We start from the raw sequence: 22589 nt of genomic DNA, 5'->3' as shown, positions 1-22589 counted from the left end.
CAATCAATGAAAGGTTTCTTCAGCCGTCATCTGTACTTCTTTTATTTATTTATTCGGGAATTGAAAATATGACGTAGAGCGACATTCCCGAATTTGTTCGGGTTTTGTTGATGAAAAGGTTTCTTCAGCCCTCATCTGTACTTCTTTGAAGGTGCCGGACGTTTCGCTTCTTATCCAAGATGTTTCTTCAGCGAACTAAAGTTTCACTGTTAGTGTATATACCTATATATCCCTACTGTCCAGACGTGGCGGTGCTGGACTCTGCTATGATAGGTCCCTGGTCTCAGGTTGGGGGGAGCAGAGGACTACTCCCTGCGGCTCCACTGATTGCTTCTATTGTCCTGACTAACGACTGGCCTCATTGCCCTATTTGCCCTGGTATCGACTCATCAGCATTACTAATCCTATGTTTCGTAAGATTTCCTAAGATCCAAATTGAACCTCACACCACCATATCGGTTTAGTGAAGGATTTAGCTGTTTTATAAAAATTGCTTCTTTTACTTCATGTTCTTTTGCTAAGATTTTAACCTCATTGTCGTCAAATGAGTGGTTGCTAGCTTTTAGGTGCATATATACTGCCGATACGACTCAGAGCTTACACAGACGAAGAAGATATCAATCCTGATTTGAGCTCTCAATGGATTATGTCACTGACAAAGACAGGAATACTATGATGGATATATTTTATTTTGGACTGGGGTGCAGTGTTCGATACAGAGGATCACGGTATTCTTTAGGCTCATTTTCAGCAGCACGTAGACATCAGCGATAGTTTTCTATCAGGTTTTTGGGCAGACATAGACATTGGTTTTTTTTTAACCGAGGCTGCTCTGAGTCATGCTCTTCCCCACAGTCGAATGGTGTTCCACAGGGTTCAATAATTGGCCCCTTGTAGCTCTTTATTTTATTTGCTGCCTCTCGGGTCTCATGGTATTGTCTTTAAATGTTATGTGGGATGAAAGTCAGATCCACTGAGCAAAAAGGACACTTTCCCCTTTGGCAAAGTCCTCTCTGTCCATTTCTACAAATTGCTTTAAACACATTTTTATTCCGTGTATTTTGTCACAGCATGGGGCTCTGCATTTTTTTGTCTTTTATGGCGTTTACTGTTTATATATTGTTTTAACTGTATTTGTTTTTGTCTGGGAGGTTTTTATTCCACGTAGAGCAGTTTGTATGCAGCGATTTTATTACTGTATTCTCCAAATAAAGTTAACTTGAAGTTACGTGACGTAACAGTGAAGTCAGGCTGCACCAACCACACTTCACTAAAATGCAGAAAAAAACACACGGTTAAGAGCATTTGTAATTATTAACACTGCAATGATACATTTTACCATGCTCAGGGCAGAGCACAATTTACTTCTATGCACCTCATCTCTGTGACTGTGGAAGTTATCAAACATGAAATTTGACAATATACTTTCCGAAATTGGTGGTGTCGGGAAATTCCAAATTAGGTTGATCTTAATCCAGGTCATATCTCGAATTACTTTGCCATGTCACTTCCTGCTGAATAACTTCATGGCGGGGGTTCCCTCTCACCACTGCAATATCAGCACATTGGATAACTTCAATATCTCGAATTTAACTTCGGAACAGAAGCTGTCTATTGGTATTCCGACAGAGATGGACGGCAGTCCGAGCTCCTGTTTAATGTTTTCCAAGCCTCGACATTCACATCCGTTCAACATCAGTGAAGACTCATCGGTTGTACAGTGTCAAAACGGATGGGTGTATGACAAAAGTGACTTTAAATCAACTTTGGCAACTGAGGTAAGTTAAATTTTCTTTCGTTTGTAGTCAGTTTTCGTCATATATTTTGAGGCATTTCATTTATGGAGCTGGTCTACAGCCGTAATCTGGTTACATTAAGAAATTAAACCCTGCATATGCGCAGGCAGGCACCTGCCATCAGTCAAAGGGAGGAAAGAAACAAGAAAATAGTCGTGTTGTTTTCGCCCCTATGGAAAGTGCAAGGATGTCCAATTGATTACACATTTTTGTTTCTTCGCAGTGGGATCTGGTGTGCCGCAAGAAAGGTATGAACAAAGCAACGGCCACCGTCTTCTTCATTGGCGTTATGTTCGGAGCGCCTTTGTTTGGATATCTGAGTGACAGGTAGAATGAACTCAACTCTGATGTGTCACGGAAACGATATTACGGTAAATCAAGAGAATGCTTTTTATTTTTCTGATCAGGTTTGGCAGGCGGCGGCTTCTCTTGGTATCCTATTTGACAACCATGACATTTGCCGTGCTAAGTGCGCTTTCCACATCCTATGTCATGTTTGTGGTTATGCGTTTTTTCACCGGGATGTCCATATCTGGGATCAGTATCGTCTCTGTAGTTTTGAGTATGTTAAGTCACAATTTTTCTTGAGGGCTGATTGTGGTCCCCCCCGTCATTGGCTGACTATGCAGTCTTACTGAACATGATCTTCCCAGATTTAGAGTGGTTGGGTGCAGAACAGAGGACTCTCTTTGGTGTAATCTTCAGTATTGATTGGTCACTCGGAAGCTGCGTTCTGGTTGGAATTGCATACATGGTAAACGAGTGGAGGCCCCTCATTTTGGCCGTGACCTCACCCCTGATTTTGGCCGTGGTTGCCTGGAGGTATTCAAATATCAGACCTGCTAATGTGCCTGCAAAAACTTTGCTGGTGATGCCATGTTTGTGATCTTCAGGTGGCTTCCGGAGTCTGGGAGATGGCTCGTGGCCAATGGGAGGTTTGATGAGGCCCACTATTACATTAATCAGTGCGCAGAAATGAACGACAGACGCAAGTGCATGGCCAACATTACCCCAAGGGTATTCTTGTCTATGGTTTTACTTTGCTTCAGTCAGCGTGGACATGACCTTGATGCAATCATTTGTGTGGTGGCTTTGCAGACCTTACTGGAATCTGTCGACACGGACACCGCTGACAAGAAGTACACTTTTATTGATCTTTTCAAAACGGCAACCTTAAGGAAACTCGGCATATGCCTTGGGATTGTATGGTAGGTTCAAGTTTTAAACAACAACCGACGCCCCGGACAAGTTGTGTCCATAATTTGTAAAATCACTTCAAATGACTTCTACTGAGCGTACTTTACAAAGATTCCACGGCATATAGCTATATTTTACACTTTAAGACTCACGCTGAATATTCAGGAAGTCTTGTTTTCGAGTTGATGACGATGCCTGATGTGACGTCACGTCTGGAACGCTCCTGACTGAGAAAGCGACACACAATGCATTTTGGGTACTTCGTTTGGTCTGAAAACTTCCTGTTGATCCGTGTTGATGGCGAAATTAGAAGGAAAACACATAAATAACGCGATGGTGAATCGTTGTGTGTTGCACCAAGACTACTATTTGATACTAGTTGACACAAATTCCCAGCAGACAAATCAGCCCATTTCCAATGGAGTTTGGGCGGCATCTTGTGCATTCTTTGGGACGCTATATTGGAGTCAAATTAATACGGGAGGACTTCTTTAATCGATTGCAAACATTTATGCTTTCCTCTTCAGAACTATTTGAATCATATTCATAACTGGATGAGTAATAAGAAAGCATATTCTCCAAATCTGAAGCCATTGTTTTGATTCTAGAGCAAGGAAAGACGTCCTTGCGTGACGTCACAAACAAGGGAGCGGGACTGAAACTTGCATCGTTTTTTGGAGGATTTCGTTGATATTGCCTTGGCCACAGCGCAAAGGTTGCAGCTTCGTTGAAATATTAAGACCGTTAGTTTTACATTTCGGGAATCACTAATGAAATACGATGTGTTAAATAGTGAATGTGCAAGGAGAAGCCATGTACAAACAGTTCTGGACTCTGGACAGAGCCAGCCTCGAACTTCTCAATGTCTGACTTAACACATGGATGTCTTCAAGTATTTTTATTTACAAATGTGTGCAATTGTATCAACATGTAAGGTAGAAAGTTTTTTTGGATGTGTTCAAGATTTAGAGTGCACCGTTTGATACTTTTTCTTTCCTTTTTTAGGTTCGGGGTTGCATTCACTTACTATGGGATAACCCTGAATATCACCGGGTTTGGATTGAACCTGTACCTCACTCACTTGCTATTTACATCAATCGAAATGCCAATGAAGATTGGCCTTTATTTCTTATTGGAAAGTATTGGGAGAAGAATGGTTGAGGCAGGGACATTGTTGTCGACCGGTCTCTGCCTTTTCATCAATATGTTTGTCTCAAAAGGTTTCTGCTTCATTTTTTTGTGAGTCAAGGATATCATTTTACATTCAATGTGTCTTCTGGTTTAATCTTTAACTGTCCCTCAGATAAGTGGATCATTCGTACCATTGTCGGAGTTCTAGGAAAGTCCATGTCGGAAGCATCGTTCACCGTCATATTCTTCTTTACAATTGAACTATATCCCACAGTTATACGGTTAGTCAGTAACAAACTTAGTCGACCATTTGTACTCTTCCAATCTGGTGCTGCATTACACAAACCTCTTTGATCATCCAGACAGAATGGCGTAGGCTACACTTCCTTTGTGGCGCGATTGGCTGTGTCCCTATCCCCATTGATCATGCTTCTTGAAGATGTGTGGCATCTCCTACCCTCTGTCATCTATTGCGGAATGGCTGTCCTTTCCGGTTTAGTGGCATTACTCCTAACCGAAACACGAAATACCAGAATGCCCGAGTTCATCGAGGAAATTGACAAACCCAGGTAAAGTGGTATAATGCCTCGTGACACTTGACAGCATACTCAGCTTGGCTTGGCTCTACTCATATCGCCACTTTTTTCTATTGGCATAGCTAGTCGCTAATTTTGCGGTACTGGTCAGGCGAAGTTCCTACCATGCCGAGCTGATACCGCATGGGTCCACCATGTGATTGAAACATTTGAATTTAGAATTGAACAACAGAAAATGACAACCAAATAAACTAAAATACAAAGGCGCACATATGCTAATGTTAGCATCCTCTTTTGCTGTGTATTCATATTGGACACATTAGTCTGTAGTTGACGTTTTTACTTCTTGGGGGTAATTTTAACACAACAGAGGCACGTTGAAAAGTAAACAGTATACTGTTTTTCTCCTCCATTGTTGTTTATTTAAGCATGTAGCATGGTTAATGCTGAATAGGTTTCACAGTTTGCCACTGTAATGTTAATAGTGGAAAAACAACAAACGTCTCAAACGACAAAGTAGTAAGATGAGCTGAACTGAAATTTTCTTGCGTGAAAAGACTAACCAATGTTTTGTATACATTTCAGGGAAAAGATAATCAGGGGAAAGAAGATCTAATGAAGGGGGGGGGGGGGGTGTAGCGTGGCCATGTCATTTTTGGCTTGCACAAGAAGACAAAGAATCTTGGAGCTGCAAAACTGTTTGGCAATAAAGTTTTAAGATACAAGAACTCTGGTGTTCATTTGGCAGCGATAATGTGTCCAGTCGCTTTATAGTTCGATTGTTACAAATCAGTTGACAAATCTGTGAAAATTATTGCAAAATGAGGAGTAGAAGCTTTTTATTTATTTAGTTAGTTAGTTAGTTAGTTAGTTAGTTAGTTAGTTAGTTTTTATTTGTGTACTCTTGTTTTTATTCACACAACTAGACAAACATGCCCATTGTGGATGTTTTCCATACTTAATAGTTTGAAAAAAAATCAATAAACTACAAAACACATTGTACCTTTTTTGGGGAAAGAGGTAGTCATTTTTAGGGAATTATTTCACAGGTAGCTGCAATGTACAAGTGTAGTGGGATTAAATACCTTGATGACCACTGACAAAAATACTTGATAAATATTTTACAATTAAGACCTTTTTTTACATTTATTTTTTATTGTTATTTTTTTAAGAGGGTGGAGACAGAATGTATGCATACCCTGAATCCTTTTTCCTTTTCAGGTTTTATTTATTTATTTATTTATTTATTTATTTATTTGTTTGTTTGTTTGTTTGTTTGTTTGTTTGTTTGTTATTAATTTTGGGTCATGTGCATAATAAAAGTCATGATAATACTAACTAAATTATTTCCCTTTTTCCTTCACTTTTACAAAAGATATAAATACTCCAAAAATTTTCTGAGTATTCTAAAATGAAAGTCCAGTAGTAGTGAACCTTCTTTTCAAATGTTACAGTTTATCGGGTCTAATGCATCAATTCGACTTTTGCCTATGAGGACATCTCCACCACACCCGATTTAAATGAACAAGCTTGCTGATGAGTTGATCAGGGGTATTGGAAGAGGGAGACGTCTAAAACGGATTGAATCGGTGCTCGCAAGGATCAGATTTGGGCAACTATGACGTAGGCCATCATACCTCAGTTTTCAGCAACATTGGTTCCAACAGTGGGCAATTTCTCATGTTATCATTATTGGTGCATGAAAGCATAAAAACATTTCAAATGAATGATCTGACAAGCAAAATATTCATACGCAACCAGTTTGATTCGTCAAAGTTGAGTTTATTGCTTGGTTTGACGCACAGTGAGAAAGAAATAGTTTGCCTGACTCATCATACTTGTATATTTTGGATATTGAAGTAAATTAGCTGTGATCACAGAAGCGATTCAATAAGAACGGACGGAAAGCTCTTTCACAAGTCAATAATTACATTTTTGGTTCAAAGCACATGTCGGTTAGCAACAGCTCAAACCAACAAGCATGTTCATGTAATATATAATTGCAGCAAAGTAGCCAGCCCCCCGACTGGCAACTCATTTATTCTCAAAATACTTGACTTGCCAAATTGTGTTAATACATCTTGCATAAAAAGACTGTCCTCGTAACTGTCCATTAACTTGGACTCCAACATTTTTCCCATTTTCTTTGTGGATCGTTCCACATTTCCAGTCTTAGGTTCATGATGAAGTTTGATGACCTGTTAGCAGAAGTGAACGGCTTCGGTCGTTTTCAATGTGGACTAATGCTAATTTTGGTCATTCCTCGTTTGATTTTGCCTTTTCATTTTCTGCTGAATAATTTTGCTGCATTTATTCCTTCTCACCACTGTAACACGAGTGCTTTTGATGAAAGAGATGCTTTTAGGGGTCTTTCCAGTGAGGAAAAGCTCACTGTCAGTATTCCAAGAGACGATGATGAAAGCTTTAGTTGTTGTCAGATGTTCGCACAGCCTCAATATCATCTTTTGCTGAATTCTTCCAACATCACAGTGATACCGACGGTACATTGTCAGAATGGGTGGGTGTATGATGCGTCCATCATGAAGTCTACCCTTGCCACAGAGGTGAGTCAGCTCTGAATTTCTCTATAAATCATTCGATAAAATGCTTACTTTTCTAATGTTTGACTCTACAGTGGGATCTGGTTTGTGAGCGAAAGAGACTGAACAAATCCACAGCCACTATTTTCTTCTTGGGCGTCATGTTTGGAGCGGCAGTCATTGGCCATCTAAGTGACAGGTCATTTTAATTTATGCCTGAGCTATTAACAGCTATGAATATGAAAAGAAAGTTAGCAACTGTTAGCATGATAAACATAACAGATTGCTTTGGTCTGTCTTTTAATCATTTTTTTTTCTTCTGGCAGATTTGGAAGAAAAAACATGCTGTTGGTGTCCTATCTGATCGCCTCCATTTTTGGATTCGGAAGTGCTTTGTCAAGTAGTTATGTCATGTTCGCAGTCATGCGGTTCTTTACTGGCTTTGGAGCTTCCGGAGTCAGCATTGTCAGCGTGGTTCTGTGTGAGTTTTTATACTCAAATATATATATATATATATATATATATATATATATATATATATATATATATATATATATATATATATATATATATATATATATATATATATATATATATATATATATATTTGAGTATATGTATCTTTTATATATATATATATATATTTGAGTATATGTATCCCTAATTAAATGGAGATTAAAACTGTGCTAGAAAATGAAAACAAAGATCATTATTCCATTATATATATATATATATATATATATATATATATATATATATATATATATATATATATATATATATATATATATATATATAGTTAATAAAAATAAATTTCCCCAATGTGGGACTATTAAAGGCTTTCTGATTTTGATTCTGAATTAGGTGTACTGGAAAAAATCAAATTCTCCTTCGCTGATCTGAAAATTAGCCAATGGAATAATGATCTTTTATCCTACAGGTACCGAATGGGCGGATATCCAGCATCGGTCTTCTTTGCTTATTTTATTAAGCATGGACTGGAGTTTTGGCGGCATGTTGCTCGGCGCGCTTGCCTATTTATTAAAGGACTGGAGGTACCTCATGGCTGCAGCAACCAGCCCGCTCTTGCCAGCAATCATTTTTTGGTGGTAAGGAAATACGATAGTATCAAGTGATTTTTATTGAACAAACTAACATTGTAAAGATTTTCATTGATGATGTTTGTGAATATTCTCTTTCATCCAAGTTCATTCCATTGTCATGGTGTTTAATCGACCACAACTGGATTGTTCTGGTTGTCTAAGAACCAGAACCATCCAGTTACGATTGATTATTCATTTATGTGTTTGTGCTGTCTATACAGGTGGATTCCAGAGTCTGCCAGATGGCTAGTAAGCCAGGGAAAAGTTGACCCTGCATATTTTTATTTATGCAAGTGTGCTAAAGTCAACGGCAGAAAGCAGTTTATGGATGAGCTAAAAGCTGAGGTGAAAACAGCGAATTTTGATGCACATTATTATTATTATTATTATTATTATTATTATTATTGCTTGTACATTTTTGTCTTTTAAGGAGTATTTTCCCCCTCTTCCAACTCCCACAGGATTTGTTAAAAATAACTGTGCTAGAAAATGAAAACAAGAAATATTCTATGTTGGATCTGGTGAGAACGCCGGTACTGAGGAGACTGACCGTAATTGCTGGAACTGTGTGGTATGGCACATTTCACAATAACTTTGTCATGTAACATTTTTTTTTGTTGTTGTTTGTTTTAACACATACCGTGGGTACAAGTTGGAGCGTTTTATGAGTACAGTGGAATCTTTGAGGTGGCACAGGGATGCATTTAAAATGGGACCAAAGTGAATAAAAAACATCCAGGGTTCTGCTGTTGGTCAGGGTATTGTCGCTGGATGCCGTAAATTAAATATATTCATTCAGTCATTTTTATGTATTTATGTATTTAGTTAGTTATGTAGTTGTTTGTTTATTTATTTGTTTGTTTGTTTGTTTGTACATTCATCCATTTTCCGGACCGCTTTATCCACATTAAGGTCGCGGGGGTGCTATAGCCTATCCCAGCTAGCGTAGCTAGCTAACGTATCTAGCTAGCTAGCTACCTATCTATCTACCTATCTATCTATCTATCTATCTATCTATCTATCTATCTATCTATCTATCTATCTATCTATCTATCTATCTATCTATCTATCTATCTATCTATCTATCTGCCTGACTACCTGCATGACTACCTGCCTATCCGTCTGTCCTCCTGTCCGTCCGTCCATCTCACTCTATCTACTCGATCTATTTATAATTTATAATGTACAGTATTTATTAATTTGGTAAAAGTCCAGCTTGTTATGTCTTTAACTTTCTAGATTCCACACAACCCTGTTTTACGACACTGCTGTGACGTCATGTGGCAGTGTGGCATATACTACACACTGTATTGTGATTTTACCATTGGGAATAAATGTGCTCCTCTGTTCATAGGTTTGGAGTTGCTTGCAGTTACTACGGCATCAGTTTGAATGTCTCTGGCTTTGGCTTAAACATTTTTGTCACACAGTTGATGTACGGCATCAGTGAAGTCCCTGCCAAAATTTTCTGCATTTTTTCAACTGACAAATTTGGCCGAAAGGTTAATCAGAGTTGTGGACTTCTTTTGACTGGATTGTGTTTGTTTTGCAACATGATTATCCCGTCTGGTAAGTGACAAGGGTGGGAAAATGGAAAACGTTTTTCAGTGGTCTTAGAAACCTGCTTCTTAGATGTCTTCTTTTCAGATATGGCAGCATTTCAAACAGCAGTGGCTGCGATGGGCAAGATGTTTTCCGAAGCAGCTTTTACTATTTTGTATTTGTTTACAATAGAACTGTACCCGACAGTATTGAGGTCAGTAAAATACGATCCAGTAATCCCTCGTTTTTTGGGGTTAATGGGGACCAGGACCACCCACGATAGACAGAAATCCGCAAAGTAATGCCAGGGTTTTTGTCATTGTCACTTAAATTCCAGGACCCACAGAATATTGAATTTAAGTACTAGCTAAACATTCAATACAGCATTAGACACCTTAGAACAGGGGTCGGGAACCTATGGCTCGTGAGCCATATATGGCTCTTTTGATGATTGCATATGGCTCGCCGATAAATATTTACATATTATAATACATATTGTCGTTTTTCGTCGTTCATTTCCCGTTGGGGCTGCAGTTGGCGGAAGGCGCAATTTTGATTGGATGACACTGACCTAGAATGGCCGAAAGCTTGTTGATTGGATGATAATGGCTGTCATGTTGAAACATGTAAACGGCCCTTTAAATGAGCCCAACTTGTGCACTTCAGCCTGAATGCACCGGAGCATTAGAGGAGAGAAAATGTTCTGATTCTAATTTGCAATGAAACAATACCATCGATGAAACAGTCGAATGTCAGTGACATTTTAACAAGCCCCATGTTAACGTTAGCATCAACATACTTCTGCGAGAAGTAGATTGCAGATAGCAAGTGTGGAAGCTTATGAGCCGTGTGCAGGCTAGCTAGCAGTAACTTTGCCCCCGGACCGGCAAATTGAATTTCATTCCGATCGTTTTCCTGGATTTTTACCAAACACGAGGAACGGAAAACCATTCATGTTAACGGTGAGTACTATCACAAAGTTATTTTAAATAATACATTCTGATATTTAATTGAAAAGTGGCCGCGCGTGCGCGCGCACGTGAGCGTTTGTATGTGCGCGCGCGCGTGTGTGGCTCTCAGTGAAAAACATTTCTAAATATTTTACTTTTATGGCTCTCTTAGTCAAAAAGGTTCCCGACCCCTGCCTTAGAACCATCAGAAAAGAAGTTAATTCCTAAATTATATGGGTCTGGAGTTATATGCGTTGAAACGAGGGCAGCTGTCCAAAATACATTGCAATACATACATATTGGTTTATATAGCACTTTAACAACAGCTGAAGCTGTAACAAAGCGCTAACATGGACAAAAGGCAAATGCTGCCCCCTCGTGGGAGGGAAAAACATTGCCAGAGGTCTGACCATTGCTTTATCCGCACCCATGCATGAAAAACACAACCTGAACAAATTCAGGAATTGCACTCTATGTCTTATTTTCAATTCTCAAATACATTTGTGAATGGCAGTGAATGAGCTAAAAACATTTGTCAAAATCATGGGAAAGCTTGCATTTTAATTCTCTTATTCTGAAGGTACACCAGTAACTCACGTTTGAAAGAACATGCAGTGTGATGAGAATTCCATGAGTGCTAGTTGAAGGGGTAACTGAAAGAAAGTTCTGGGTTCTTATTTGTTGTCACAGACAAAATGGTTTTGGCTTCTGTTCTTTCCTTGCCCGTCTTGGTGTGGCAGTATCACCGCTGGTGGCTCTTCTTGAGGAAGTGTGGGTTGGTTTACCAAGACTCCTATTTGCCTTGATGGCTTCCGGAGTAGGGTTGTTGACGATACTCCTTCCTGAAACACATAATGCCCGTCTCCCAGAAACAATTGAAGATGTGGAACAGAGCAAGTAATTACTCTTAAAAGTCTTACGGTCATAGTTGGAATTATATAAATGACAAATAAAGTGTCCTTTGTGTTTCAGAAGATCAGACTCCACATCTCCCATGAATGCTGCACCATAATGTTTGCAATTGCCATGAAACACCAAAGAAAACACATTCAGAATACTCCTCTTAGATTATCTAAGAGAAGTATTAGTATCGGGAGTTATCTAAGTTCGATAACTCCGAAGATCACACAGCATGGGGTTGCGCTGTCAACTGTTTTGCTATGCGAGTCAATAAAAATTCCAAACAACAAATTGGTCGTATGATTTCCCAATCTGTTAATAAATGTTAATATAGTTCCTGATGGAGCTATCACAAATTTCTGCGACAAATATATTAATTTACTGAGTCAAAAAAGGCCCTTAATTTACACTGACTTGTACGTGCAATGCAATTTAATGTCCACCAGGGAGAGCCGTTGAAATATTTATGACTGAAACGTGAAGCTGCCAAACTTTTTCCTATTTAGTTTAGCGATAATAATAATAATAATAATAATAATAATAATAATAATAATAATAATAATAATACATTTCACTACGTAATTATCATTTTTACAATCGGATTCATTTAATGTCATCACAATATAAATTATATAAATTATAAATTCCATGCGCATTCTGTCACACTCGAAACAAAATAAAAGAGACAATTAGAAACGCTCTGCAACATGACAAACAACGGCGACAGCATCTTCCACTAGACCCGTAGTGCCGGTTTTGGTAGCGATTGAAATATTCTACAGCCAATCACAGCCTAGTATTATCCTCCCCTTGAGCCAATAAAATTTCATATTTGGGATGTAGGCGTCACCAATGTGACACCTTTTTTGAAGGCGGCAAGCGTTTGGTTGAGAGGCGGGTGCCGGATGGTGGAGTACCACTGATGAGAGAGAGAGCGGGCAATAAAGAAGGGACTCTTTTTAGCTCGCATTGTATTTCCAAGCGGATACTGGTAAATCCACGGGAGGATTTTCTTCACCTGCTCGTGTGGTAAGTACGACAAGAAAACCCTTAATGTGTTTTTCCCATCGTTTTATGAAGCCTTGTCGTTTGGCTAGTAAGGGTGTGCGTTTACTGTAGCTAGCGGATTATTGTGCTCGTGACTTTTCAATGATGGAGGACCTAATGCTAGCCGGCGTCGCTACCTTTCAACAATACGGCTTAGAGTAATCTTTCCCTCGATGTAGTCATGTGGAGTAAAATCGTTTTTTCGTTCGCAAGTGAGGATTTGGAACGGTGCGGTCATTGTCCGCCTTGCGTTTATTTTATCTCCACCCAGATGTCTCTTGAGCCGCCCACACCCATGATTCGGTCACAAGGCGCCCTCAAAAAAAGTCACATTTCCACCAATTTCAAACTGCTCGGCTTTGAGTCACTTGGTTATTTTCATGTAAGTGTGGCGGAACTATTTAAAGTGCACCTACGTTGTGTAGGACAAGTAAGTTCGTGAGGTATGTTCATCTTTTGAAGCACTGGAATTGAAAGCTAGCTGATTAGCAACTTGCAGCATTTTACAAATGCGAGCTCGGGACTAGGAAAAATCTACGTACAATTGAATCCCGTTGAAATGCATTGACGCCCATTGAAATGCATTGAGGGCGAATTTCACCCCCCCCCCCCCCCACCACAAAAAAAAAAAAAAAAAAAAACCGCGAGTTTAGTTTCCCACTCCACCCCACAAATTTATTGCGAAACAATGGACAAGTGGCGTTCACTGTACGTTGTTATACCTTGACCTATGTACGTTGTTATACCTTGACCTATAAACGTAACTAGTTTAATAACTCACCCCCTGCCACTGCATCCCTAAACGCATCCTTGAATTGTATATAATACAATCTACTGAACTCATTCACTGCCAGACATGCAAAAATGTGTCCACTCCAGTGCCAGGGTTTTCATTGTCACTCAAATTCCAGGACCCACAGAATATTGAGTTTACGGATAACATAAACATGCTATGCAGCGTAAGAAACCTTAGACCAAGGTGTCCAAATCCGGTCCTCGAGGGCCACCGTCCCACATGTTTTCCAAGTCTCCCTGTTGCAACGCACCTGATTTAAGGGAACAGGCTCAATGGACACACCTGATTCTAATGATCAGATCATTAGCAAGCTCTGCAGGAGTCTGACATGAGCCTGTTTCCTTGAATCATGTGTGTTGCAACAGTGAAACTTGGAAAACATGTAGGATGGTGGCCCTCGAGGACTAGAATTTGACACTGATGCCTTAGACTCTCTTCTTTCAGCAGAAAAAAAGTTAATTCCTAAATTATATGGGTCTGGAGTTATCTGAGCTTGAAATGGAGACGGCTGTTCAAAATACAAAACATAGATGTTGATTTATATAGCGCTTGAACAACAGCTGACGCTGGAACAAAGCCCTAACATGGAAAAAAGGGAAATGCTGCCTCCTCGTGTAAGGGAAAAAAACATTGCCAGAGGCCATGGCCAGCGCTTTATCGGCAGACCCTGCAAGAAAAACCCAAACCCGAACAAATTAGGGAATGGTGCTCATGTCATTCTTTTCAATTCCCAAATACATTTGGGAATGGCTGTGAATTACTTAATGACAATGCAAATAAATGAACTGGTCAATCTCCACAAACTCCTGATGTCACTCATTAGGCCACACACTTAAAGGACAACCGACGCCTGCCGACAAGTTGTGTCCATAATTTGTAAAATGGCTTCAAATGACTTCTACTGAGCGTATTTGACAAAGCTTCCACCGCATATTGCTATATTTTATGTTTTAAGACTCGCGCTGAATATTCCAGAAATCTTGTTTTTGAGTTGGTGACGAGTCCTGACGTCACGCCACGGAAGGAACGCCCCTGACTGAGAAAGGACACATTGTAGCAGTCCTTTCATCACGTCAATGCATTTTGCGGTACTTTGTTTGGTCTGAAAACTTCGTGTTGATGGCGAAATTCGAAGGAAAACCTAAATAACGCGATGGTGAATCTTTGTGTGTTGCACCGAACAACTATTTGATATTCGCTGACAAAAATTCCCAGGAGAAAAATTAGCCCATTTCCACGGAGCTTTGTCGCCATCTTCTACATTATTTGGGTGCTACATTTCTCTCCAGATGCCTCAAAATGATGCGGAATAAATTATTTAATCGATTGCAAACATGTATGCTTTTCTCCTCAGAACTATTTGAATCATATTCATAACTGGATGAATAACAAGAAAGCATCTTCTCTGAATCTGAAGCCATTGTTTTGATTCTCGAGCAAGGCAAGACGTCTTGGCGTGACACCACGGACAGGGGGGCGGGACCTTCTGAAACTGGCCACTTCTGGTTTCAATTTGAAGTAGTTTTCAGACACGTTAAGTCATTTTTATTGGAGTTTTGCATTTGACTAAAAATATCATCCTGCGTGTTTTGGGTATTTTAGATGCTCTAAAACATTTTTCTGATGTCAGTTAGGAAAGAAAAAAGTGGTGTCGGTTGTCCTTTAACAGGCACTGATCTAATCGAATACTGACAAAACTTAGGTGCTACATTTGTCGTCACGCTTTCTTAGTAGTGTTATATTTCTAGTGTTGCCTTGGGGCATACAAAGTAGGTCTAAGGGGATGCAGTGAACCACAACAGCCACACTGAGCCCCCTCCTCACTATTATTCCGTGACCTGACCCACATTCGTGTCCCACAGGCGCCTGCTGGCTTCAAGCATGGGACCTGCTTGTGGGTTCGACGTCTCCCAGCATTCGTCAGTCGATCTTGTCCCACATGACTAACGGGCTCACTGCCTGGAGAGGTTCTTCCTTCTCAAGGCAGTCATATTGCATCATCTAACGAGCCCTTTTCCACTATGTAATTGCAGAATATTTCTTGCAACTCTTGTATTAAAGACCTTAATCCTAACAATGTGGTGTGTTAGCCTGCTTTTAAAGTTGGCTTCACATAGACTATCAGTCAGAAGTTTGCAAATGTCTTCAAATTCAAATGATCCCAAACATTCTTAAGAGTTAATGGACAACCGACGTCACTTTTTTGTTTCTTAACTGACATCAGAAAAACGTTTTATAGCATCTAAAATACCCAAACACGCAGTATGATATTTTTATTCAAATGCAAAACAAAAAAATGACTTAAATTGTCCAAAATCTGAAAAAAATTGAGCTGCGTATTGGGCATTTTCAGAAAGTCCCGCCCCAGTTTGTGACGTCACGCCAAGATGTCTTTCATTGCTGGAGAATCAAAACAATGGCTTCAGATTTGGAGAATATGCTTTCTTGTTACACACCCAGTTATGAATATGATTTAAATAGTTCTGAAGAGGAAAGAATACATGTTTGCAATCGATTAAATAATTGATTCCGTGTCATTTTGAGGCATCTGGGCTGCAATGTAGCGTCCCAGAAAAGAGGCACAAAATGGCGACCTCCTTTGGCCACCTCTGTTTCCACAGGCTGATAAATTCCTTATATGGAGCTTGGACGCCCTCTTCTGGCGGCTTTTGGGTGCAACACGAGGTTTTCAGAGCAAACAAGTACAGCAAAATACATTGCCGTGATGGAAGGACTGCTACAATGTGTCTTTTTTTCGGTCAGGGGCGTTCCTTTCGTGACGTCACGTACGGACTCGTCAAAAACTCAAAAACAAGACTTTCTGAATATTCAGCGCGAGTCTTAAAACGTAAACTATAGCTATACGCGGTGGAATCTTATTAAAATACGCTCGGTAGAAGTCATTTGAAGCCATTTTACAAATTATGGACATAACTTGTCCGGACACGTCGGTTGTCCTTTAAAGAAATTCAAGATAATAATGCTTGATCATTCACAGCTGTGAAAGTAGAGTCATTTCAGGTCACAAAGCATCATCCACTGAACTCATTCACTGCCAGACGATTTACAAATATGTGTCCACTGCAGTGCCAGACTTTTTGTCATTTTCACTCAAATTGCAGGACCCACGGCGTAAGACACATTAGACTCTCTTCTTTCATCAGGAAAAAAAACAGTTCAGAAATTGTATGAGTCTGGATTTATCTAAGCTTGAAATGGGGGCAGCTGTCCAAAATACAATACATATTGGTTTATATAGCGCTGTAACAACAGCTGAAGGTGCAAGAAAGCGCTAACATGGAAAAAGAGGAATGCTGCTCCCTTGTGAAAAATAAACTTTGCCAGAGGCCATGGCCAGCGCTTTATCGGCACTCAAGCATGAAAAAACAAAACCCAAACAAATTCAGGAATGGCGCTCCACGTCATGCTTTTTAATTCCCGAATAAATTCAAGAATTGCAGTGAATAGGCTAATAAATAATCTCCAAAATGTGCAAATCTGTTATCTGGGTAAATGGTACTAATTTGAAGAATTATAAATCATACTCAGTTTTGATCACCATTTTTTAGTTCACTAAATGATACCATTAATATGTTTTTATATCAATGCCCTAAATACCCGTCTATAATTCTGGGTTGTTTTAATTGATGAATTGAACCAAAATATACTGTAGAATTAGGTCTATTTCCCAAATTTGGCTGGTACTGAACATAAATAAATAGGCCATATTCCCTTACCTCTGATAAAACTCACCAAAAGTCTGATTAAATCAAAATAATCATGAGCGCATGTGGGCTGGGATTGAGGTGGAAGGTCTTCAAGATCTGTGTGGGCATGATGTCCACACAGACTTCAATATGTATGAGGAATATATTGTGTGAAGTGAAGCAGAATGATTACATTTGTGTCATTTAATCCTAACATTTGCTATTTTCAGTATTTCCAGCCGTTAAAAAAAAGAATTCGCAAGAACTTTTGTGACCAAATATTGGACTATTCCCCCCTCACTGTTGTTAGGTCATTTTCTCCCACAAACCAGCACACAAATCTTGTACAACTCATGATATTTTGTTATCTCGTCCTCAGGTGGCCAAGCGAGGTGTTCTGCTTCTGGTAGCTGCCAAAAAATGTCGCAGAGGAGTGGGCAAGATGACCCGGAGCGGTACCTTTTTGTGGATCGAGCTGTGGTCTACAACCCAGCATCGCAGGCCGACTGGACTGCCAAGAGACTGGTATGGATCCCGTCTGAGCGTCACGGCTTTGAGGCGGCCAGCGTCCGCGAGGAACGTGGCGATGAGGTGGTCGTGGAGCTGGCGGAGAACGGGAAGAGGGCGTCCGTCAACAAGGACGACATTCAGAAGATGAACCCGCCCAAGTTCAGTAAAGTGGAGGACATGGCAGAGCTTACATGCCTCAACGAAGCCTCTGTACTACACAACCTTAAGGACCGCTATTACTCCGGCCTCATTTATGTGAGTAGTTTATTCTTATGGTGGGTACCGATGTATAGTGATGCCAAAATGAGGCATCATGAAGCAATGAGGCTTTCCCTCAAAATGGTTTGCTTTTGGGCCAATGCATCATGAGGCCTCATTTGTTCCACTGCACCATCATGTTGAAAATAAATGTCATGACCGAGAGAGTGATTAAAATCCTACCATGGTTTTGATGGGCTCAAAATGTATGGAAGAGGATTAGGGGAAACAAAGTAAATAAAATAAAGATGGCAGGATTCTCACTTTTATCTCAGAATTCAGACTTTAAAGAGAGTCCTCACTTTAAAGTCAGAATTTGGAGATTACAGTCTGGATTCTGAGAATAAAGTCAGAATTCTGAGATAAAATCGAGAATTGTGCCAACTTTTTTTTTCTTTGCTAGCCCTAATCCTCTTGCGTAAAAATGGCCGGGAGTTGTGATGTGAATGAATGCACGCGTGTTACTTAAAAGAATAATTGCTTTGCGTTAGACATTGACACATAAACAAGGAACAAAACACTCCTTTCATTCATTTTTGGTGAGGGAAAGGTGTTCTGTTGGTGCCGAAGTTCTTTCGACAAAGTTTACATTTCACCTTTTAATATATTAGCAAGTAGAAGACATTAAAACAAGGGATACAACATGTTGTCACTGTAGTTTACATTATTTGCACTGGTTATTGTAATTTGTACCTTTTTGGCAGAGATCTGCTCAAAATGATGAACGAAAATCAGATCGAACAACATATTTAATGAATAACTAGTTTTCAAATCTGAAGTCAAGAATAATTACTGTTATTGTGTTTTACCTGGGACAATTTGAAATTTTGCTTTGGACTTTAGCAAGCATCTCTTAACATGCTTGATTTGCTTTCGCGGACCAAATAAAATGAGGTGGCGGGCCACATTTGCCCCCCGGGCCTTGACTTTAAAACCTGAGAGATTTTTCAACCATGTATATTGATATTGGTGTCCGTTTCCCTACATTTTTACTAAAGCTGGCAAATCTCAAGAAGAGGTCTCAATGCACCCAGATAACAACTCCCACTTTTCTCATTTCACGACTGCCCGCATCTTTCCTGAATCTCTCATTCACTGTTTTTCTTTGAATATTCCCTGAAGCATGATGTGCGGGGGTTGGACTCTCATTTCAAAGTTAGATGTATTAACTCCTCTCAGAGAAACAAAAAGCTTATATTTTGGCAAATTTACATTTGGAATGCGAATTACCGTCTATATTATATTTAGAAAACGTTTATATATTTTTATATTATATTTGGAAACCTGTTTTCATTCATTGATGGTGCGCCTTATAGTTCGGTGCGCCTTACATATGGAAAAGGTTTGAAAAGCTACCTAGCTACCGATATATTAGCTATCTGGCTGGCTGGCTAGCGAACTAGCAATTAGCTATAATGCTCTCTAACTAGCTAGCCATTAGTTATCCATTAGCTAGCTGGCTAGCTTTTATCTATTTGAGTTACTTTTGGGTTGAGTGAACGCTGTCGCTTGTGGCTTCCGCTGCGCACCCACAGAAAAAACCTATCCTGTGACTGTAAAGTGACCTTGAGAGTTTTGAAAGGCACTTATAAATGAAATTTATTATTATTATTTACTATTTACTATTTAAAATGTTTTGTTTTGGGGCTGACTGATTGCAAGGGTGAGAAAACACTCAAATTTAGCCATTAATTCAACACTACAATTTAGCTTTTATTGTTTTGTTATGTACACCATCTTACAAAATGAGACATTTCAAAATGAATATCCATGCTCAATTTATTTGTAGTATTCTTGAATCTTTAAGTGGGCTCTTATGAGTTCCCTCTCAGTAGGCATGCTGTCATCATGTCCTACATTAGCTGTCCAAGTGATTATGATCCACTTAGTGACATGCGTGCCTGGAATAGACCAGTCTCGGAGCTCGTGGACACAACCACCTGAGAAATCAAAAAAGGCATCACACTTTTTTAGCTGCACTATGGTGACTGTACAAGCTTGCAATGGACCAGAGCTGAATTTAAAAATAGATCAGTGTGTTACCAAGCATTTTCAGGTTCAATCTCATGTTTACTTGTTCATCAAATTAAGAGAAGTCCATGTCAATCACAGTTTGTCTTCGTTCAAAGAAAGTATTCGGTTAACGGAAGAGGTATTGGACTTGTGGCGTCACCGGTGTGCACCGCAGCTTTAATGTCCTTCAATTCCTTGATCTCCTTGATGTGCGTCTCACCCTGACGCATATCACACGCTTGAAAATGGTATAAAGGCAGCTGTCGTGGGACAAAGAGAATCAGACTCATCTCGGACTCACAGACTCAAAGAGACTTGCAAAGACCCACACAGGCACGCCCGGCTCAAGCTGGGCGTCGGACGGACGTCACGGCACGACTTGCTCAACTCCACGCCACGATCAAGCTCACAGCGTCACGTGCCTGGGAGATCTGACAACGAAACTACTTACCAATAAAGAGAACCATCAAACTCTTTAGACTCCAGACGTATTGATCCACTTGAGGAACCTTTGCTGAGTCACATTCACATAGGCCAAACACTCGCACACACAGCACAGACAGTGCTGCTTTAACCCTACGAGGCAAAAAAAAATCAAACATATTCGATACTCGCCTTGGGGTTTCATGCAATAACTGAATATGATGTAAACCCACAGAGTTTAGTTACGCAGAGGCCCCGGGTTTCAAGTTTTGTGTAAACTTGGTGTTGGAAGAGCTGTTTATTGTCAGTGAATATACAGAAATGATTGCAAAGCATTCCTAAAACATTTATGTGAGTATTATGATTGGCATTTGACTCAGCATGATTCAGACTTCATCTTAGTTTTACTCCCTGGTGCTTTCTACTATCTTTGTGATTGCTTTATTTCCTGTATATGATAATTGTCCATTTTAAGTGCTTTGTTCCAGCTTCAGCTGTTGTTAAAGCACGATATAAATCAATTGGTATAGGTAATAGGTGTTTTTATATTTTATTCCCCATGTGCCTGTTCGGGTGGTTGCCCTGTCGGGCATCGGAGCTCCCCTGCTTTTAAGCATCAGTGCAGCTGTTCAAGAAGGTTCAGTGCAAGTTGGTTTTATTGATGCCACTCTGATGTATTATTGAATGCTAGCTGCTACACGTGCATGCTCATCCTTAACCGGCATTGATGTTGCAGTGTGTACGATGACTTTTATAGTAACTTGGCATTAATCCCTTTAAGTAGTGACTATATATTTATTTGATCCTATTTATACATTTTAAAAGCTTAATCAATGATAGGAATTTAAGATGCATGTGGGCTAAGGAGTCAACTTATCAAGAACAGATTGTGTTCAATAAGCTATTTCTTTTTTTTTTTTTTTTTGCTCAGTTTGAGGTTTTTCAAGTGACACTTTAGCCAACTGGTGGGATTACACACAGCACCACACAAACTGTTCACTTTGGCACATTTCAAATTCCACAGTTGAGTTTTGTTTTTCTAAGAAACAGTCCATCCTTGCCTCTTGAGATAAACTGTTTCTTAATATTTTTTTCACTTCACAAATATTTATTTGTATATTTCCCAAAGTACCAAGAGCCATTTAAATGGTGTCAGAATTGCTCTAGATTTACCATAATGGTGATGAAATGAAATGTGCATTGCGTCGAAAGCACGTGTTACAAAGTCAAATCTGGTCCGTCACGTTATTGTATTCGGCCTGCAAAAGCAAATCAAACTTGTGACATTCCATGATACTTGCTAAAGTTCAAACCAAAATTTCAAACAGTCACTTGTGAACCACAATAACAGTCATTATTTGGATTGGATTGGATTGGATTTGATTTGCCTTTATTAGTCTCACAGTGGATAATTTTTTTTTTTTCTGACTTCAAATTTGAAAAATAGTCATCAATTTTTCGTGCGCTCTGTATGTAATATGTGGAGGGCATTAAACATTCTAATGCTTCCCCAAATTGATAATAACCCCCGAGAGAAAACCGTAACTACAATGTGGCCCATGACAAAAAATGAGTTGGACACCCTTGGTCTAAAGGGTCGTAACAATTATTAATAGTAATGAATTGAATTTCAGTGTACTATAGTTGGACAAAAAAAAAGATGAATGCTTTAGTGGCTGATGTCGTGTCATGGCTGCCCGTCTCGGCGGCCAAACTCTAAGAAGGCCGTTAATCCCACAAATACCTCCTGGGGGTCCACCGTCAAGGGCAGCCATCTGAGTCATTCCTGTCTCCCTGCTGCCTGTGGTCGGGAGCAATGATCCGTCTGTCTGGCTATGTGCCCACTGTTGGGGGTCGATGAGGGGCTACTGTGGCATATTATTCGTCTAGAAATTAGTCGATGCCAGCTAAAATGGGTTTTGGATATTAGCATGATTAGTTATAATGGAGATTTCAAAACAAGACAGATGTCTACAAAGTGCAAATCTGCTATGCGGCATTAGTTATTATTTGCTTATATTTAGATAATTTACAGTTCAGAGTTTAAATTAACTTCTTATTGTCAAGGAAGTATAGCGTTTGCTTCTTTCAATGTTGCTGTGCCGATGACCATTTTCTGTTTGGGAGTCTTTTACTGAGC

General features: G+C 39.6%; 3 protein-coding genes across 13 annotated transcripts in view; all 3 read left to right on the top strand.

Annotated features, from left to right (window-relative positions):
• The first annotated feature begins 1358 nt into the window (after window positions 1-1358).
• Window positions 1359-5906, top strand: LOC148892294 (solute carrier family 22 member 7-like). Its single transcript, XM_089006340.1, has 10 exons — window positions 1359-1778; window positions 2020-2123; window positions 2204-2358; window positions 2450-2618; window positions 2690-2813; window positions 2895-3004; window positions 3999-4213; window positions 4297-4405; window positions 4487-4693; window positions 5246-5906. The coding sequence occupies exons 1-10, from the start codon at window positions 1407-1409 to the stop codon at window positions 5274-5276; spliced, it is 1596 nt and encodes a 531-aa protein (XP_088862466.1). The 5' UTR covers window positions 1359-1406; the 3' UTR covers window positions 5277-5906.
• A 139-nt stretch (window positions 5907-6045) lies between these two features.
• On the top strand, window positions 6046-11980 carry LOC148892293 (solute carrier family 22 member 7-like). 8 transcript variants are annotated; one of them, XM_089006337.1, is made up of 10 exons: window positions 6046-7224; window positions 7296-7399; window positions 7527-7681; window positions 8141-8309; window positions 8525-8648; window positions 8765-8874; window positions 9658-9872; window positions 9951-10059; window positions 11486-11688; window positions 11768-11980. In XM_089006337.1, the coding sequence occupies exons 1-10, from the start codon at window positions 6841-6843 to the stop codon at window positions 11791-11793; spliced, it is 1599 nt and encodes a 532-aa protein (XP_088862463.1). In that variant the 5' UTR covers window positions 6046-6840; the 3' UTR covers window positions 11794-11980. The 8 variants fall into 8 exon arrangements, 4 of the variants coding, with proteins under 4 accessions (XP_088862463.1, XP_088862462.1, XP_088862461.1 ...); XM_089006336.1 differs by having other exon boundaries at window positions 11486-11692; window positions 11771-11980; XM_089006335.1 differs by having other exon boundaries at window positions 11486-11692.
• A 613-nt stretch (window positions 11981-12593) lies between these two features.
• LOC148892292 (myosin-10-like) overlaps window positions 12594-22589 on the top strand; it is a 61562-nt gene continuing 51566 nt past the window's right edge. For all 4 annotated transcript variants that reach the window (XM_089006613.1, XM_089006611.1, XM_089006612.1 and 1 more), the window contains exons 1-2: window positions 12594-12724; window positions 17625-18010. In XM_089006613.1, the coding sequence (XP_088862739.1) occupies window positions 17666-18010 (345 nt within the window). In that variant the 5' untranslated portion in view covers window positions 12594-12724; window positions 17625-17665. The remainder of the gene's footprint in view (window positions 12725-17624; window positions 18011-22589) is intronic.

The sequence above is a fragment of the Hippocampus bargibanti genome, linkage group LG10, assembly GCF_051943395.1.
Source record: "Hippocampus bargibanti isolate YZ-2025 linkage group LG10, ASM5194339v1, whole genome shotgun sequence".
In the NCBI taxonomy this organism is placed as follows: domain Eukaryota; kingdom Metazoa; phylum Chordata; class Actinopteri; order Syngnathiformes; family Syngnathidae; genus Hippocampus; species Hippocampus bargibanti.
The sequence above is the reverse complement of the archived record's forward strand: the minus strand, read 5'-3'. Positions and strand labels throughout refer to the sequence as shown.